This window comes from Salvelinus alpinus, chromosome 24 (assembly GCF_045679555.1).
Source record: "Salvelinus alpinus chromosome 24, SLU_Salpinus.1, whole genome shotgun sequence".
NCBI lineage: Eukaryota > Metazoa > Chordata > Actinopteri > Salmoniformes > Salmonidae > Salvelinus > Salvelinus alpinus.
In genome coordinates this window covers 4,725,050-4,746,014 of record NC_092109.1, presented here as the reverse complement: position 1 = coordinate 4,746,014, position 20,965 = coordinate 4,725,050, and the positions used below count along the sequence as shown (strand labels likewise).

General features: G+C 42.1%; 1 protein-coding gene across 3 annotated transcripts in view; it reads left to right on the top strand.

Annotated features, from left to right (window-relative positions):
• Positions 1–18,952, top strand: part of LOC139551729 (endothelin-converting enzyme 2-like) — a 52,737-nt gene extending 33,785 nt beyond the window's left edge. For 2 of the 3 annotated variants that reach the window (XM_071363026.1, XM_071363027.1), the window contains exons 8-18: positions 4,530–4,672; positions 6,701–6,815; positions 7,280–7,390; positions 8,099–8,197; positions 8,442–8,519; positions 8,654–8,757; positions 11,865–11,975; positions 12,043–12,110; positions 12,259–12,449; positions 12,714–12,809; positions 14,209–18,952. In XM_071363026.1, the coding sequence (XP_071219127.1) occupies positions 4,530–4,672; positions 6,701–6,815; positions 7,280–7,390; positions 8,099–8,197; positions 8,442–8,519; positions 8,654–8,757; positions 11,865–11,975; positions 12,043–12,110; positions 12,259–12,449; positions 12,714–12,809; positions 14,209–14,385 (1,293 nt within the window). In that variant the 3' untranslated portion in view covers positions 14,386–18,952. The remainder of the gene's footprint in view (positions 1–4,529; positions 4,673–6,700; positions 6,816–7,279; positions 7,391–8,098; positions 8,198–8,441; positions 8,520–8,653; positions 8,758–11,864; positions 11,976–12,042; positions 12,111–12,258; positions 12,450–12,713; positions 12,810–14,208) is intronic. The other variant, XM_071363028.1, reaches the window with a different exon arrangement.
• The last annotated feature ends 2,013 nt before the right edge of the window (positions 18,953–20,965 follow it).

Sequence of the window (20,965 nt, the reverse complement as noted above, 5' to 3'; positions counted from 1 at the left end):
TGTTAGAAACGGATAAGATTAGCACTCCTGCAACAATACTTTGTTGAAATATACACTGAACAAAAGTATAAACGCAACATGCAACAATTTCAAAGATTTTACTGAGTTACAGTTCATATAAGGAAATCAGTCAATTGAAATGAATTCATTTGGTCCTAATCTATGCATTTCACATACACCTTAAGAAAAAGGTAGGGGCGTGGATCAGAACACTAGTCAGTATCTGGTGTCACCACCATTTTCCTCATGCAGCGCGACACATCTCGAGCATTCCAAACATGCTCACTGAGGGACATGTCTGAGTATGCAGGCCATGGAAGAACTGGGACATTTTCGGCTTCCAGGAATTGTGTACAGATCCTTGCGACATGGAGCTGTGCATTATCATGCTGAAACATGAGGTGATGGTGGTGGATGAATGGCATGATAATGGGCCTCAGGATCTTGTCACGGTATCTCTGTGCATTCACATTGCCATCTATAAAATGCAATTGTGTTTGTTGTCCGTAGATTATGCCTGCCCATACCATAACCCCACCACCACCACACCGAACTACAATCGGGTCAAGACGACGAGCACGCAGATGAGCTTCCCTGAGACTGTTTCTGACTGTTTTTAAAGAAATTCTTCAGCTGTGCAAACCCACAGTGTCATCAGCTGTCCGGGTGGCTGGTCTCAGATGATCCCGCAGGTGATTTAAGCCGGATGTGGAGGTCCTGGGCTGGTGTTGTTACACGTGGTCTGCGGTTGTGAGGCCATTTGGACGTACTAGAAAATTCTCTAAAATTACATTACTCGGCTTATGGTAGAGAAATGAACATTACATTCTCTGGCAACAGCTTTGATGGACACACCAATACATCCATACTCTATACATCCTTAAAATTTTACATAAAACAGAAATGCATCGTTTAAAAAAAACCCATTTAAAACACATCCGAGTATTGTTTGATTTCATTACCTTCTTATTCTAACAGAGCATAGTATTCAATTGCGCAAACTGGTTATTTAATTCTACCTTTACAAATATTGAATAGGGTGTTTTTTCCTTTAAAATAGTTATGTAGATGTGATATTTAGCAATAATTATAATCAAATTCATCACATACTTTTCGTTAATGGAGAATCTTGGACTATCAAAAACAAAAAGAACATCACAAGCTTGCAGATGGATGTCCTTACCAAATCCTTTACCCAAGTCCAGCCTAAGATCCACCCAGAACATAGTCACATACACACATTAGAAAAACAAATGCTCAAGTGATTGTGTCCCAAATCGATATTGCTCAACTTGAGGCATAAAACCTTTAACCCTGGCAATTTGACTGGTACACTCAGCAATTCCTGCCTGGTATCGTGATGCAATAATTTCCATGGGAATGTAGAATGTTCATTCAAATGATGTCAACTGATGTGGCTCATGCAATGGAATGTCTTTTTTGTAATGTCAGTTGAGTTGAATCAACAAATCACAACACATATTTTAGCACATAATTTACTACCTGCTTTGCTCTGTGGGTACACTTGCAATGGCCGCCAGTCCATCCATTATGCCATCATTGACTTGGGGATGCCTGTTCTATTTATTATATTTCTATGGCAGCACATAGTCAGGAGTGGAGTAGAAGATTATTCTGGTTTACATTTTTTTTTTTTTGGCTATTCGAACAGTTATTACGGTGACCGTGGTCATTTGGCTGGCCATTTACCGTCATCCAACCATGGCTGGAGGCAATTTCCACCATATTCCTCACACCAGTCCATTCCTTTTACACTTCCCCTCATGGATTAAAGCGTGCACGTTAAGGGACAAGGGTAGGGATTCGGAATGTTGCCAAAACAAACCCAAAAATCTACACTTTTTAAAGCAATGTTGAGCTGTCTAATCATATTAAATTACTAGAGGGGCTATATCATGAAACCCACAAAGTTAGAAAATGGTAGCTATTGTGTCCGGGAGAAATCCAAACCAGTCTAATTGGAATTGAATGGCAGTAGAGGAGTAGGGGATACATTTCCTGTTTTTACTTATGCAGGAAAATAAAAGTAAGGCATGTGATATAGAATTAATATCAACCTAAAACATTGTCATATACAGTGCCGATTTTTAGAATGTAATTCTTGGTGGGCCCCAAAAAAAAAAAGAAGTGGGATGCATGCCAGCAAAGCCACTACACAACACTAAACAATACATGAATTGCACTATAACGGTGACCAACAGTGCCCACAAACTGTTAGTGCCTACATAAAGCTGTCCCCGCATCAGAGTCCCAACACCTTACCACTGCTACACCTGGCAATCAGCGGAGCCTTGTGTGGCAGTCAAACATTTAATTCAGACTCATTTACTGCCTTTAAAAAAAACATGGCTGATATGGCTGACTTGCTAAATTAAACAAATGTGGTTTCTACTGACAACTGAGATGTACAAACTACGGCATAAGGGGACAACAAGCGGATAAGAGGCAATCCGTAATTTCGATTAAGACATTAATGAGCGAGCTAGGACGGACGTAGTCAATATAACTATTTGTTCAGCACTTTTGAAATGTACAGCGACAGAATTCAGAACATGGTCCGTTCTTACAGGATTCTCCCTCTACACCAAGTCAGAACGGTAAGATGAATAAAGGGACCATATAAGTAGACAATGAAAGCTCTTACAAAATTCGATTACATTTCTTAAAACGGGTTATAGGCTACATGTGCAAGACCAAGTCAGAACAGTAGGTGAAAATAGACCATTTTAGGGTGTGGCACATAGGCTACTAACAGCTTACTATACAACATACACTTAGTATTACTTTCTTAGTTACAGTATACATATTTCCCTGGCATATTACATCATTTATGCAGCAGCATACAAAACATTTTTGAACTCACCTTGCTGTGCTCACTTGAACAGGAAGGTGGCGCGGCGGTCCTTCGTGGGCAAATTTAGTCATGAAACTGTCATCAGTCTGCCATTCTCTGGATTGATAGTGCTTTCAAGACAACTGGGAACCCGAGTTCTGGATTTACAATTTCGAGTTGGATGAAAGTTCAAACGTATTTTCCCAGTCGTACCTCGTTTTCCCCCGTGTTCTCAGTAGTTTTGAACTGACTAAAGTCAGTTTTGGCGGTTGCGAGATAAGTTATGAGCACAGATGGCACAGATCATGCTTCATTGACAGCATGGCCAATGTTGAATATTTATAATTTTAAACTAGGAAAAGAGACCCTTAGACTTGGGGCCACTCCACTGAATAGCAGTCTGATTGCTTTGCAATGCTTGCAGTTAGCCACTGTCACTAATTCCTTTGAAACCACTCGTTGTTGAATTTGTGATTTCCATCTTATTGTGTAATGTTTATGTCCAATAGCCGATGAGCACTAATACGTTTTATGTGTAATTTCTCCTCATTAATTCTCTTCATAATACAAGGATTAAAAAGGATTTGCCAGTAGATTGTCGACTTGATTCATGATGACGACTGCTAGCTAAGATTTTGAAAGTCTCAGTCCAATCAAAGCTACTGTAGATATAATGTGATTTGACAATTTTATCTGTGGCCAATGACCTTGAGCCTTCTTGGATGGGCACTTCTAATGTAACGCTATGGCAGCACCCAAGGGGCTTGAATTTTAGAGCTCTACCTTTTAGACTTTGTGGCGACGTACTGTCCCCATGAGTGACAGAACACTGAGCCAATCACGGCGCAACGCTCTGGATTTTCTGCTGGCTTGCCCCACCACCACAGAAAGCACTGAGCTAGGCTGAAACACCTGCACTGCGTTTTGGAGCTGGCTTACTCAAGCAAACAAAAAAGAGACCGTGTTTGTAGACTTTATTAACTCTTTTATTATTTAATTGTTTTACATTGTTTGCAAACTGATATGTGACACGTATTAATGCCAAAATAACATGCAAAACAGGCAAGCCACCCCCCCCCATGTTTTTTATTTAAATTGTGGCTCAGCCCCACCTTCCCTGAATGACGGGTCGCCACTGGTCATATAATTATAAATACAGTTTATGCATCTTGTATACCAATTTGCTGTATAAATAGCCTCTACAATAATATGTAAACAGGCCATAAATGTATGGATTGACTGCATTGTTCGACTGGAATATTGGTCTATTGGTAGTTAATTTGATAAATGAATGGAATCATTTCTCTGAAGCTAGCTGGCTTGCTAGCTAACAAACATACAGTGCAGCTCATTTTCAAATGAATTGTTTTAAACAATCTTATCACAGAACTGGCAAACCATGGTTGACCAACTGCCTTACCAAAATGGCTGACCTTAAAGTTAATGGCCATTCTAGTATTCTAATTCCTAAGTCCTGTGTCTGCCATCTGTTGTGCGGATCCAACAATATGCCTCATGAATTGGATCAATTGACACAATTTTGTGTGTGAAATCATGAAGTTATGTGGGACACACTCGACGTGAGGCCACTTTTGGATTCTGAAAAGGTCGTTTTTGTGGTGAACATTCCTTTTCACAAAGGTGACCTCTGACCTTTAACCTCTCTCGCCATCAGCTGCTGGCTCCGGCGGTGGACTGGCTGGACTACCTGTCCTTGGTCCTGTCCCCTCTGGACCTGAATGACACGGAGCCCGTGGTGCTCTATGCCAAGGAGTTCCTGCAGCAGGTGTCTGACCTGATCAACAAGACTGATCGCAGGTAAGGACCTGGACGGGAGCCAACCTGGTCGTCCTTATCCCCCTACAGCCAAAGGTTCCGTAACAGGTCACGTGGTTATGAAGTACTACAGGCCCTTCCATAGCTGCAGGAAATAGGGATGCTGGAGGTGCTGCAGCACCCCCTGATAAGTAATTTGTTTTTCTCCAAAAACATAAAAAATATATATTTCAAAAATGATTTAACTCTTGTCTGAACAGACAGAAATAAAAGAATTCAAAATACTACACCAGCGAGCATACTTTAGCCGCAGAGGATCAATAGCTGTAGAAGGCCACAATTTGGGCAGCATGCAGGCCAAACAGCTTGTTGCCTTGTGGCCATAGACATATAATCCATAGAAGGATTTTGGAACCTCTAACCCTGGCAATTTGACCGATGAACTCATGAGTACACTATCAATGGCTGCCGGTCACTTGAAATGGGAACTGCCATCTATTGGTTGTATTTATATGGTTGGTCGCGGCTGTCAGTTTGTCTTTGGCAAATTTCAAAATGCAAAAAATGTTTTGGGGGGGAAAGCAAATGCCTACTGCTGAAAAGAGATGACTAATCTGTCTGTAGAAGCTAAAATAATAATAATTGAGTTTTCAGCGATTCAGAACAAACAGCACTGTTTTTAAAAGTAGCTTATCTTCAGATGGGCTATTGTCACTAGCGCATCGGCCATCACTGGTGAGTGTCCTAGGTTTCATAATTGGGTGAGTCAGTGCCACTGGCGAGTTTATTTAGTAGCCTATACAGGGCATTCGGGAAAGTATTCAGACCTGTTGACTTTTTCCACATTCTGTTACATTACAGGCGTATGCTAAAAGTGATTTAAAAAATATTCTCATCAAATCTACACACAATGCACCTTAATGACAATACATAACTATTCAGACCCTTTCCTATAAGACTCGAAATTGAGCTCAGGTGTGTCCTTCCATTGATCATCCTTGAGATGTTTCTACAACTTGATTGAAGTCCTGTGGTAAATTCAATTGATTGGACATGATTTGGAAAGGCACACACCTGTCTCTATAAGGTCCCACAGTTGACAGTGCATTTCAAAGCAAAAACCAAGCCATGAGATCGAAGGGATTGTCTGTAGAGCTCTGAGACAGAATTGTGTCGGAGCACAGATCTGGGGAAGGGTACCAAAAAATGTCTGCAGCATTGAAGGTCCCCAAGAACACAGTGGCCTCCATCATTCTTAAATGGAAGAAGTTTGGAACCACCAAGACTCTTCCTAGAGCTGGCCGCCCGGCCAAACTGAGCACCTGGGGAGAAAGGCCTTGGTCAAGGAGGTGACCAATAACCTGATGGTCACTCTGACAGAGCTCCAGTGTTCATATAAATTGGAGTTGCTTACCAAGGAGACATTGGATGTTGGCCGAGTTACAGTTTTGACTTAAATCTATTTGAAAATCTCTGCCAAGACTTGAAAATGGCTTTCTAGCAATTATCAACAACCAACTTGACTGAGCTTGAAAAATGTTAATAAGAATAATGGGCAAATATTGTACAGTCCAGGTGTGGAAAGCTCTTAGGGACTAACCCAAAAAGACTCACAGCTGTAATCGCTGCCAAAGGTGTTTTTAACATGTACTTTCTCAAGGGGGGGTGAATCTAACAAGATATTGTTTTATTTTTAATACATTTTTATTAAATGTTAGATATTTTCTTCCACTTCAACAGAGTATTTTGTGTAGATTGTTGACCAAAAATGACAAATCTATTTTAATCACATTTTTTTTAAACCACATTTTTAAGGGTGTGATACTTTCTGAAGGCACAGTACAACCAATATACAACCTGACCATAATGTCATGGAAAAACGTCATAATAACATCCTTGCAACCAGTTTTGCACTGTGGGAAAACAGTCATTGGATTGCACTAACCAACAGGATGTTAACTGTCCATTGTTATTTGTTTGCTTATTCTTGTCACCCACTTGTCCTCGTGTTTCCTCTTCCTCCTCATCTCTCCCCTTCTCTCTCTCCCCTTGTCTCTCCCTGTCTCTCAGCCTGCTCAACAACTACATGATCTGGAACCTGGTGCAGAAGGGAGCATCCAGTCTGGACCAGCGCTTTGAGAATGCCCAGGACAAGCTGCTAGAGAGCCTGTATGGAACCAAGAAAGTGTGTTTTTTAGGTTTGAATCCTAAATGGCACCCTAATCCATATGTAGTGCACTACCCTAGACTAGGGCCCTTAGAGCCTGGTTAAAAGTAGTGCACTAGGGAATAGGGTGTCATTTGGGAGGCAACCATATTCTTACTTATGTCATTGATTAACCCTGCTTTGTGAAATACCTGGTTAGGTTCCGGTTTCCCGGACACATATTAAGCCTAGTCCTGGACTAAAGAGCCATTTACAATGGAGATCCTCTGTCGAGCATCCTTTTTTGTACTGGACAAGGCTTGATCTGTGTCTGGGAAACCAGCACTTGCAATTTGTATGTGAGACTGTTTGGGCTCCTAGCAAGCAATGTGTGCTACCTCAACAAACTTGCAGTACACACACATTTCACATCCAAAATGATTGAGTAAACAGCTGGTGTGAGACTTGTCTGTCTGTCTCTGTGTGTGTGTGTGTTCGCTCAGCCCCGCACACCTCGATGGCAGACCTGCATTGGGAACACAGATGACACGCTCGGCTTCGCCCTGGGAGCGCTCTTTGTTAAAGCGACGTTTGATAAACACAGCAAAAAGATTGTGAGTTTTGATAGGCCACAACTGCATTTACGTCTATTCAAGCCTGTGGTGTTTTTTTTTTAACCGCATGAACAGTGTATGACTGCCCCCTAGGGGTTACCATGTGTAGTGAAACGTCATGGGGTCTCACTGTAAACTCAGCCATCATAAAATAACCCTATTTGCTAGCACTTTATTATAATAAGCTATTTGAAATTCTTATCAATGTTTATGAATGCCTATAAATGCTTTGTATAATGTTATAAATGCTTATGAATTGTAACATTAATAATGCTGATCGCTTATGCTAATTTCTTATAAATGTTTACAATTAATGAAATACTAATTTAGTAATAGTTCCCTGTCCTGTAGAGGGGAGGGAGATATATAGAGTGATAAAGAAGAGACAAATTGGACTATTAAATGGAGAGGTTGTTATTGGGTAGAGAAAAGAGGGGCAAGTAGAAGAGGGAGACATGGAAGCGGAGAGGCACAGTGTGAGGCAACTGGCAAGGGGGTTATAGACTATCACGCACAATTTGTTCATCTTTTTAGTGGTTACGTATTTCTATCAAAAATGTCCTTATGTTTGAGGGATGGGATGGTTTCGGATTGCCATGGGTATTTCATTACACATCAGAGTCTAATTTATAGAAGAAGGATCTATTCCATCTTTCTTCCTCCTTACATTTAATGCATGTCTCAAATCAAATCTCACCCCGCTATCAGGTCGAGGGGATGATCAATGAGATCCGTGCTGCGTTCAAAGATGCTCTGGATCACATCGAGTGGATGGACAAACAGACGCGGATGGCAGCCAAAGACAAGGTCAGATATGTCACCTACTGGATAGGCTATGTATGGTTGTCACAGGGTATCGTGTGTGTGTGCGTTCCTGCGTGTGTGTAAGAGGACAGGGAAGGGAGTATTATAGGGTTACAGGTTATAATACAGTAGTTTGAATAGACAGCCCTCTATGTTTAGATCTCCAGATAATGGAAATGGTAGGTTTTCCGGCCCCATTCCTCCATCTTGCCCTCTCTCTTATCCACTTTGTCCCCCTGATATTTAGGCGGACACCATCTACAACATGATTGGATTCCCTGACTTTATCCTGGACCCCAAAGAACTGGATGATGTTTATGACTGGGTGAGTGGGTGCCTTTTTTTGTTCAGTTGTCATGATTGACGAGTTGACGGTCAAATTACAAGGGCCCTGTAGATCAGTGAGTAATTATTTCTCTCTCTGTCTTCCTTTGTCTGTATATCCATCTCTGTCCACAGTATGACGTCTCAGAAGACAACTTTTTCCAGAACACGCTCAACTTCTACAACTTCTCCGCCAGGGTGATGGCCGATCATCTCCGCAAGCCACCCAACAGCGACCAGTGAGTCATGATCACCACCATCACTATATCTCAGTGCATATTTGTACTGTAAATTAACTTGATTCTTGACCTCAACCAGGATTGGGTAGGTTACTTTCTCAATGTAATCCGTTAGTTACTAGTTACCCGTCAAATTGTAATCAGTATTGTTACTTTTGGATTACTTTCCCCTTAAACTTCATTAGAAGAAGGCAAATAGGATCCATCAAACGCATTTGCCGTGTCATCATAATGGTCTCTGACTTGTGGTCAGACCTGCTAAGGTGGAACGAATTTAAACTTGCGCCTTTTATCAATACTGAATTGAATGTCAGTAGCTAGGTTTCCATCCAATTAGACAGATTTTCATGTGAATTTTCTAAAAACCACATAAAAACAATATGCACATTTTCCCACCGGAGATGTTTCCATCAAATTGACTTGTTGCAGGTAAAAGGCTGTGCGAGATGACGTAGGGCACATGAAATAACTTTTGCAGTTTAAATTCCCATAAACCAAATTTAAAAAAATACAAGTTAAATGGGTTTCCATCGCATTTTTAACTCTACTGAAGGGTTTTCTAACAAACATTTTTGCGTTTATATAGCGAGTGTGCACACTCTGGGATTGGCACGTGCACTGTAGCCAATAGCTCTGGCTAGACCGCACATATAGCCTACATGATGAGATTATTATTATGGAAAAAAGGCAGGCAAGCACAGATTATCATGTCACCAGAATAAGATCATCAATATTTATTGGAAAGGAGCATCAAGGTCATCTTGAACTTTCACCACCCTGTGAAGTTCATCATCATTTAATGATGCACTATGCAGGAATCGCTCCGCCATTTCCTGGTTGCTAAAACTCTAATAGTTTGCCTAGTGTTGTGTCTTTGACTATGCCAGATTAATTGCTATGACATGCTATTCTATAAAATAATTTCTCCGTAATTAATATTACCTGATTGAACTAATCATGTAAATATTAATTAACTAGAGAGGGACACCACGAAATAATATTTATAGAGCTGTTATCTTCCGAATAAACTCTTAAAGATTTAGTAATATTTTACTAAATAGCAGTCACATTAATCGTCATTTTATTCAGTCTCATCTGAAAGTTGTAAATCCTTTGTTATCTGCAAGAATCCTGGCTAACAAGTTGAATCAGCAATACAAAATTGGGTTTAATTATTTATTTACTAAATACCTAACTAATCACACAGAATCACACATATACAATTAAATCATAACTTGATCACAAAGTACGTCATACAGAAAAACGTCCCTAGCGGGCGGAATAGATATGACAGCTTGTTACACAAAGGGAAGGGGCTGTCTCTTAGTGAAAGAGCGGGAGACTGGAACATAGGCGAGCTGTGCTATCGTAAATACAGTATCTGATGCATTCTAAATTACCGCCCATTTGAAAAGGAAAATGCAATACATATTTACTCTGAGCTGCGCTTCAGTAGGTTGGTGGTAGATGGAAGGCCGTATCGCCAACCCGAGTCCTCTGTCCTTTGGAGAATGTCTCTGGTAGTCACGGGATACGTTGTAGTAACGTTGTGTATAGTAGACGGGATACTCGGACTGTCCTTCCTAACCTGCGTTTCGCTGCTGCTAACTCAACGGTTAGGAGATATCACTTCTGTAGTGAATACGAGTTCAAAGTTCATACCATTCACAATCAAAGTCCATGCTGATGTTGGCTTAGTTCTGTAGCTATTATCTGAACCATTCTGACACAGGACCGTCATCCTGGTGTACCCGGAACAGGAAGTTATATTCTTGTCAATGGCTTTATATAGTGGAGGGAGAGGGGTGTGTCTGAAAAGTTTCTAACCCATGCCTTTTCACAGGGGCGGGCCACTGTGAGCAGAGGAAAACTTATGAAAGCACAGATCTCTCATTTGGAAGCTAATATTACATTTCACCTCTTCACAAATAATGTCATATTCAAACATTTGAATTAAACAACAATTCCATGTGAATCCGATACCTCTGACATTTAGACTTTCCACAGTAGAGTTTATGTCATTCTATCATTGATGAGAATGTGTCAGAGGGCAACCGAACTAACATAATATACCTTAAGTACCACCGCATATGTTCAGTTGGTCGGATTACCAGAATATAGTTCATTTCCCCCCACTTTCTGATGTCCCCAGAATCTCTATGTTAACCAAGGGGTTTTCTTATGTCACATCAGTAGGGAAGAGAAAAAGAGGTATTTATGACTGTCATAAACCTACCCCCAACCCAACGTCATGACACTAGTTTCAGTTTGTGATAAGCTAGTATAGTGTAGAGAATCATTGTACCATCTAAACCACTGTGGAATATATTTTCTATAACCAATTATATTGTTGTTTCAGCTGTTTTGAAGCTGGTGTACAAAACATCAAGTAAAAGAGACAAAAACAAAATGTAAGAATGGGAAGCATAGAAATAGCCCCCCAAGAACAGATCTACCGCATTTTAGACTTGCTTTCAAGTAGAATGATAGATCTATAACTCCCATTTCTATGTGAATTTGGTCAAATTGCCCAAAAAGGTACATATTGCTACTTTAATCTGTAACCTAATAAACTCCATGTTTTACTGATGAGTTGTAGTGGGAGGACTCCAAGTTTACTTCGATATGATGGTTATTATATCAATATTTGCGCATAAAAGCTTTTCCACTGAAATTTGAGTAATTAATTTTACCAACACATAAAGATCCCACCTTGTCTAGTGTATTTTCTTTCTCCATCAGGCCTGTCATTTTTTATCCGACATGTACTTTACTACCACAAAAACTAAACCTTCCTAGAGAGAACTGAAAGGTGTCCTAATGTATTTTCTCTCTCTCGCTAACATCCTTTCTAAATGCAAAAGTAATTAAAAAAGTAATCATCCAGTTTATCAAAAGTATTTGTAATCTGATTACTTAAAAAAAAAAAAAAAATGTGTTTGATAATCTCATGGAGAAAATCCAAATAGCACTCAATTCCCTATATAAAACAAAACCCCACATACTATACAACTCCATCCATTCCATTCCAGAAATGACTATGAGCTGTCTCTCATGAGCCTCAACTGGTTTGCTCTCTTACACTAGTCTCCGCCACCTCCCCCTAGATGGAGTATGACCCCTCCCACAGTCAACGCCTACTACATGCCCAACAAGAATGGAATTGTCTTCCCAGCTGGAATCCTTCAGGCACCCTTTTACGCCCAGCATCACCCCAAGTGAGTGTGTGCGTATGAGTGTGTGCGTGTGTGCTTGCATTTCTGACCCCATGTGAACTCTCTGCAGAGCACTGAACTTCGGGGGGATCGGAGTGGTGATGGGACACGAACTCACTCATGCCTTTGGTGTCCAGGGTTAGTGTCCACCTTTAACTTACACTCCACAGAACTCATAAACACACCCACAGACCAACACACACACCGCGCGGCATGTATACATATACTGTACATGATCGCTAGGTGTGCTTTAAAAAAAAAATACATATTTGTATTCCTTAATCAGGCAGGGAATACGACAAAGACGGGAACCTTCGGCCATGGTGGCAAAATTCCTCTGTGGACGCATTTAAGAATCTCACGGAATGCATGGTAGAGCAGTACAACGGGTTTACCATCAATGGGACGCATATCAATGGCAAGCAGACGCTGGAAGAGAACATTGCTGACAACGGAGGCCTAAAGGCAGCCTATAATGTGAGTGGGTCTCCCTACTTGATAACACATTCGATTTAGCTGCTCACGTGTCTGTCTAGTAACTCCGTAATCACTGTAGTGAATCTGAACTGTTGTGATGGGCTTGAGTGGTTATTGCCCAAATCCATTGCTATGTAATTCTAAGGCAATTACATAGTTACTGCTATGTAACATGTTACTAAGATGTTACCACACAGGACTTATTATACTATACTGTGTGGTAGTTAATGTTTCTATAGCAATGGTGTTTTCTGTTGTGTTCAGGCGTACCAGGCATGGGTGCAGGAGAACGGTGAAGAGAAGAGGCTGCCGGCGGTCAACCTGACCAATGACCAACTGTTCTTTGTGGGATTCGCCCAGGTGGGTCATGGGAGTGTCAACAGAATACATTGCACACATCCTGATGTAGTTCAAGTCAAATACACTACATGACCAAAAATATGTGGACACCTGTTCGTCGAACATCTCATTCCAAAATCATGGGCATTAATATGGCGTTGGACCCCCCTTTGCTGCTATAACAGCCTCCACTCTTCTGGGAAGGCTTTTCACTAGATGTTGGAACATTCCTGCGGGGACTTGCTTCCATTCAGCCACGACCATTAGTGAGGCCGGCCACTGATGTTGGGCGATTAGGCTTTGCTTGCGGTAGGTGCTCCAATTAATCGCAAAGGTGTTCGAAGGGGTTGAGGTCAGGGCTCTGTGCAGGCTAGTCAAGTTCTTCCTCTGTGCAGGCTAGTCAAGTGGTTCTCGACAAACCATTTCTGTATGGACCTCGCTTTGCATGGGAGCATTGTCATGCTGAAACAGGATCTTCCCCAAACTGTTGCAACAAAGTTGGAAGCACATAATCGTCTAGAATGTCATTGTCTGCTATAGTATTAAGATTTCCCTTCACTGGAACTAAGGGGCCTAGCCCGAACCATGAAAAACAGTCCCAGACCATTATTATTCCTCCACCAAACTTTACAGTTGGCACTATGCGTTCGGGCATGTAGAGTTCTCTTGGCACCCGCCAAACCCAGATTCGTCCGTCAGATTGCCAGATGGTGAAGCGTGATTCATCACTCCAGAGGACACGTCTCCACTGCTCCAGAGTCCAATGGCAGCGAGCTTTACACCACTCCAGCCGACGCTTGGCATTGCGCATGGTGATCTCAGACTTGTGTGTGGCTGCTCGTCCACTGAAACCCATTTCATGAAGCTCCAGACGAACAGTTCTTGTGCTGACATTGTTCCAGATACAGTTTGGAACTCTGTGGTAAAGACAGACTATTTGTACCCACTTCAGCACTCGGCGGTCCCGTTCTGTGAGCTTGTGTGGCCTACCTCTTCGCGGCGGAGCCGTTGTTCCTCCTAGACGTTTCCACTTCACAATAACAGCACTTACAGTTGACCGGGGCAGCTCTAGCAGGGTGGAAATTTCACAAACTGACTTGTTGGAAAGGTGGCGTCCTATGACAGACGTTGAAAGTCACTGAGCTCTTCAGTAAGGCCATTCTACTGCCAATGTTTGCCATTGTAAAAGTTTTTCCTAGTCAGATCCTGCTCAGGATGAATTTCTGGCCCTGCTTCATGAAATAAGACATGGGGGTGAATGTATTTTGGGGTGGTAGTAAGAGTGGACTATTACAACTACTGTTTGAGAGAAGTGTCAACCAAACTGAGTCCAAATGAATGAATTATACACAACAGTTGGAAACACAGAGAGGAACACTAGCTACTGTCTGACTTATCTGGGGATCCTCTCTTCTCTCAGGTGTGGTGTTCCGTGCGAACCCCGGAGAGTGCCCACGAGGGACTCATGACAGACCCCCACAGCCCCCCAAAGTACCGCGTCATCGGCACCCTCTCCAACTCGCCAGCCTTTGCAGAGCAGTTCCAGTGCCCCGCTGGCTCCCCGATGAACTCTGGTCACCGCTGCACAGTGTGGTAGGGCCTGGCAGAACCACAGGGGGGCGCTGTCTGTGGAGTGCATGGAGAACCAAGAGGAGGAGGAGTTGATCTCTGCATTGAACCTTTTTTCCTATTTTATTCTTTGTACATAATGATGGACTACCAGTGGTTTGTGAGTAGAGCAGGACAGACTCCAGGTTAGCGAGAGGGAGGCGTGTTGATAGAAAAGTTGTCGTCTGCTGATGTATGTGTAATTCCAGTGTTAGGGGATGGTATTTTTCCTATTTTTCCACGCCCCAGTCTCCCACAAAGGTGGGGCACAAAGACACGTTTTATTTAGTGTTGGCTGCACTTAGTAGGGGGCCGGGGAGGAGGAGCCATTAGGGGATGTCTGTCCACACCCCTTTCTCTATGCTTCCGGGTCATAGCTGTCCTCGCTGTGTGCCCTGTTTACAATTTGAAACCGGATCCCTCTTTCGACTGAGGGATCTCCCTGAAACCACTATGACCTCACAGGAAGTGCTCGTCTCCCTCTGTGACCTCGCAGGAAGTGCAGGAACTTCACTCTGAAATCACAGGATGGGTTCAGCTGCCTCTGACCTCACAGGAACTGCAGAAACTTTGCTGTGACATCCCATGATGGAGGTTCAGCTGCCTTTGTGACCTCACAGGAAATCCAGAAACGTCGCTGTGTTTGGACGTTGCATATGGTTTCATCTCGATTGACATCTATATTCCCTATATAGTATACACAAATGTACTATTAGGGCCCGGATGCTACCAGTATTTCAATAATCGTTAATATCGGGGAAAGGAAACAAAACACAAAGCGGATTTAACTTCTTTAGGGAAAACAGCCCTGATGGAAACAAACATCATGTTATCCAGAGTGAAATGTTTTTATTTTCCAAGCTATAGCACACAATATTGTACATACAGATTGGTTTCAAAGGACCAAAGAGATGGGGTCTGCTTCGTGTTTTCATTTTTGCCAGTCTCGTCCCGGCCCTATGCTGTATATGTGTGGCTCTGGTAAATAGTAGTTCCCTATATGGGGTGTCATTTAAATAGGGTGAAATTTGAGATGGCGCCATATAGACTCACTTCTCCTTTTTCTGTTGCATCACAGAAAGTGCACTGGCTTCAGTGACATCACAATGAATCCCCCAGCAGTGGTGTGGGATCTTAATACTTTAAAATGGCCTCCCCTCCTATTTACCATGTTCTACTACTGGACAGATGGAAGCGCGACGAAGCCTACTGATAACCCTTGCCAACGTATTGCTTTTAGTTATCCCATTTCTTAAAGATTGTTGGCGAGCATCCAACCACAAGATCGGCAGAGCTCCCTCTGGGACCTGTAGTGTGCTGGACTATCTGTGACTCCGGTTGTAGGGACGATCACCACTTGCTTATCTGTGTGTTGTAGTTGTTATTGGAATATTCTGAAGTTGACAGTTGAAATGAGATACACATCTTTAAAACTGCCTTTTGTCAAAGATGTATTTTTGTTCCTTGTGTCCAGTTTGATTCTTTGTTTCTCTGTATGCTAAGGGAGTGTATTTCAGTGTGTGTGTGTGTGTGTGTGTGTGTGTGTGTGTGCATGAGCAGCCTTAGAAGCTTGTTTGATATTTACTGTGTTTAATCTGTCAGCTTCATTGCGAAAGGATAGTGTGTGTATGAGTGTGTGTGTGTGCGCGTGCGTGCGTGCGTGAGCGAGGTATGCATGTTTGTCTGTGTATGTATGTGTGCAGATTGCTTTGATACACCATCCCTACTTACGTTGAACTATCAACAATGTCAAGTCTGCTGCAGTGATTTTACCTCGCATTCCCCCCAAAATACTAATCTGAAATGAATGGATATGTTGAAGGGATATGTTCCTAAATCACTTCTTGTTTGTACACACTCCTCTCCAAAGTACTGCAGGGTGTGAGGCAGGGTGTGTACAGGATTCGTAATCGGGTTACTGCTGGACTCTTGTTCAATTTAACTATGCTACTGTTTTATCTCCCGTCAGCCACTTTATGTACTAGTCCCACGTAGTGCTTTCCGCTCCTGTCTGTACCTTGCAAATTTGTTTCACTACGAGACATGGAGATGTGTCATGACTCATGACCATAGGAGTACTGCACCTCACCACACTGTACCCCATACAGGACAATCCCATTGTCTTCCGACAGGTGGCACCACTCAAACTCAACACTAGTCCTTCAATGCAGACGGAGTTGCGCAATCTAATGTGAGACAAGGAGGTGAACCAATCAGGGTCAGTTGCTATTGGCTGCTTTTACATTTCAATGTCGCGATCGGAGAACCTCCTGAACTGCCGGTTTGCAGAGCCATAGAAAGAGAACGTTTCGGGGAAAATCAGCTGTTCAATTTCACAACAATAAAGAACACCATGATGCATCCATCTAGTTCACGATAACGGTCACGTTCGCACGTTTTGTGAAATCCGATATCTAACAAGAGTTAGAAATGTGTTGTGTACAATAGACATAGCTAGCTATCTGAGCGTTGTGCCCATGGAGATGCAGTGAGCTCCAAAAGTATTGGACAGTGAAATAGTTTTGGTTGTTCTGGCTCTACTTCAGCAATTTGGATTTGAAGTGACACAATGACTGTGCTTTACGTGCAGTCTGTCAGCTTTAACTTGAGGGTATTTTCATCCATGTCGGATGAACCGTTTAGAATTTACAACACTTTTTGTACGTAGTCCCTCAATTTTAGGAGACCAAAAGTTTTGGGACAAATTCACTTGTGTGTATTAGAGTAGAAAAAAAGTGAAGTATTTGGTCTCTCATTCATAGCACACAATGACTACATCAAGCTTGTGACTCTAAAAAGTTGTTGGATGCATTTTCTCTTTTTTGTGTGTTTGAGATTATTTTGTGCTCAATAGAAATTAATGGATATTTGTGCGTCTAACTTTCTCACAAATCATTATTCACGATTCATTCAGGACTATCTGTAATCATGGTAGCACCCACATAACGTTGAATTGTTTAGAAACATATATTCTTATTTACAGTAAAAGTGACTCCAAAATGACAATACATTATTTACCATAAATTTATATTGGGCACAAAATAAAAACAGCAAATGCATCCAACAAGCTTTTAGAGTCACAAGCTTGATGTAGTCATTGTTTGCTATGAATATGGGACCAAATACTTCTCCCAATACTTTTGGTCTCCTAAAATTGGGGTACAATAAGTGCTGTAATTTCTAAATGGTTCACCCGATATAGTTGACAATACCCTCAAATTTAAAGGTGAGGGTCTGCACTTTAACCTCATTCAAATCCAAAGTGCTGGCGTAGAGCCAAAACAACAAAAAATGTGTCACTGTCCCAAGACTTTTGGAGCTCACTGTAGACAGAGGACTCGTCTTTGTATCTGTGCCATTATAGCGTCTGTGACAGCTTTGGAAGCATCTCCATTTTGAAGAGGTCACTTCTCTTCTTCACGATTGGCTGATGACCCAGTTGCACATGACTCCAACATGGTCACTAGGAAGGATCAGCCAATGAAGTTGGAAGTCGCACCCAGTTGACTACATTTAAAATGGTAAAAGCCCTCAATGGTGCTACCCATGCTAATTTGACCAGAAGTGTGACAAGGGCATTACAGCCTGGCGAAGAGAGCGATATCATTTATCTTACTTAGTCCTTTTCATTCCTATGTGGAACATTATGCTTCCACAAGCAAACTCCACCTCTACAAGCTACCGGCTTAGCGGACCACATTTCTGGGAGATTGTTGAAATTGAAAAGTCAGCATAACTTTACTTTAGGGATTTTTAAGGCACATTGTTGAGCCCTGATTAGTAGAAACAGGGCTGATTTAACTAAACCACCAGGGTTGTGTTCATTAGGGCATGCAACAGAAAACGTTTTGCAACTGAAAATGAGCATTTGTTATTGACACGTCCCTCCTTGTTTTAGTCCATTTTGTTCCATTTGGTGCCTAATGAACATTGTCCTGTCAGTCAGCACCTGCCTAGCAGCCTGCTACCACCTCTCCCCATCTCTGAGCAACAAATAAGGCAGTCTGCTAACCTTTCAAGCGATCTCTGTATGAAAAACCCTCTTAGGACAGGGACCGTACATGCATACAGCTGGTAATCATTTTTGTGTCTTAAGTATGTCATTGTCAATGTGCAGTGTTCTAGATGCCAGACTCCTATTCGCCTGTGGCTGTGGAGCAGACTGGCCGCTCAGCTCCTCATGTCGCTGTACTCCAGCCAGGGTTGGGGTAGATTCCATTTCAATTATGTTGAATCAGGAAGTAGACTGAAATTCAATTTTTTCCCCATAGAAAAGCATTGAGGAATATTGGAATTATAATTTCAGTTTATTGACTGACTAGAAATGGAATTGACTCAGACCCTGCTATACAATGGAATGGAAATGACCCCAACCATTCTGCAGTATTTATTTTATTTTGGGGTTTTTAGTTTATTTTGTTCTTTTTATAAAGGCAAATGGCAAATTCTATCTTGTATCGGGAGACCCTGCCCCACCTATAGTGCAACATTCTGCTCTAGTACAAGACTGTAAACAAAACATTTTTTACTGAAATAAAGGAGACCTGTATATAAAAGTGGTAATTTTATGTCTCCGTGATTGTTTAACATAAGTATGAAATCTTACCCTAACTCATTCATTACCAGCATATCGTATTTATTATACATGCTTACATCAAGTAGTAAGGCATACCTGCAGAGACTTTTAAATTGGAATATCAGTTTGTCTGGATTGACTGAATATATATGGATTTGCCCCGACGCTGGTCACAACATCTCCTTCACCACTGTCATCTCTCTTGTCTAGATTGGGAACATACACAACTAGGGTGCAGTAGAGTGATGTAGTTAGTATATTGATGAGATTTCGGAACCATGCCTAGCCATCAGCATTGGGGTCGATTGCATTTTAATTCAGGAAATCCAGGAAGTAAACTGAAATTCTAATTCCAGTTTTTTCACTGCCACACAGTACACCAACAGTCATTCTGGAAGTTCTCACATGTCCATGTACAGTAGAATAACAGTCAAAACAGTATAGAAATCGGAAGTTATATTGTCTGTAAAAGTCAATGTTTTCTCTACTCCACTCACCATCCAAAGTGATTTGAACTTGACCCATCCATCAGACTTCTGAACTTTCTTGATTAGCTACATTTCTTGATTTATTTTGTTTTCTTGAATTTCTTGATGTACAGTATATGTAACGGGGACAGTGTGCTGCTAACACCTTTGCTTCCTACACTGTCCAACTGCCACATACTGGGCTCGAACCAGTGATCCTCTGCTTCGCAACACAAGTGACCGTCCTCCTTGACAATGTGCAAACTGATTGGATGGCTCCTGTAGCATTTGTGGCGCAAATCCCATTCAAGTCACGGGACTGATATTAGCATTTTTTGCACATGTTCAAATCATCTAAAATGTTAGTAAACCAAAGCATGGATTGCTGTCATACCATAGACTGCTTACAGGGTAAGGAAACCAATGTAATTGTGTAAGTTGGGTCAACTGTCCCTTTTAACTCGGTTACACTCACCCCTTCTAAGCTACCCCAGCCGTTGAGATAAGCCCAACTGCCAATCCGGGTCACAGTACCACTAACGGGGGTCAGTGTGCTGCTAACAGCTTACCTTCCTCCAGTGTCCGACTGCCCCGAACCAGTGATCCTCTGCTTCACAAACACACGTGACCCCCCTCCTTGACAACATGTCCATTGATTTTACCACACCAAAGGTAGCGATTGGATGGCTCCATCAGCTAGCTGTGAAGTGAGCTTATGGCACGTTCTGAAATAAAACTCAAGTCAATTTATATCTGTAAAAACAAGAATGATCAACTTGACCAATACAAATTTCAATATTTCCCCCCAAAAATATATAATTTTGAAAAGATAAACTATTGCTTGCTTGCGTGAGTGCATGCATCTGGTGTGTTTGTGTGTGTGTGTGTGTGTGCTGTGTGTGTGTGTGCATGCATGTACTGGTATGTCTCAGGGGGTGTGGGGTGAACGTAGCTCCAGCTTCACAGCAAACAGCCTTCTCCTTCCCTCTCCCCCCTCCCTTCCTTGTTAATGTTTCTTCCCTCCCTCTCTCATCACATCAATCCTACCAGGATTTGTTGTTCTGCGGGCTGTATCCTGCAGTGCCTCTGGCAGTAGTAATAGTTCGGGCAGTTAATAACTACTATGATAGAGGAGTAGAGTAGTTGCTGCTGCTGGAGACACCACAGGGACCAAGCCTGTTATTCTGGGGAGAACATTAACAGAGTAGGACTGCCGAGGAGATCCTTCACTTCCCATCTATAGTATCTGGACTGAGGAGGGACACCACCTGTGATGGTGATTGAGTGAAGGTTCTGACCTGGTTGTGCACCATGTGAAACTGGATGAACACAAGTGAGCTCTAAAGGAGAGTAAGAAGCGGTAGCTTCGTCTGTCCGGTGACGTCCACAAAGCATATTGCATGTAACAGTTACATGAACCTACAGCATAGTCAAGTAAGTTAAGGTTTCCAACATGTTCAGATTACTGAACAACTACTGCTATGGAACGGAGAGTTACCGCAAGTTGCAAAGAAAACGGGAACATT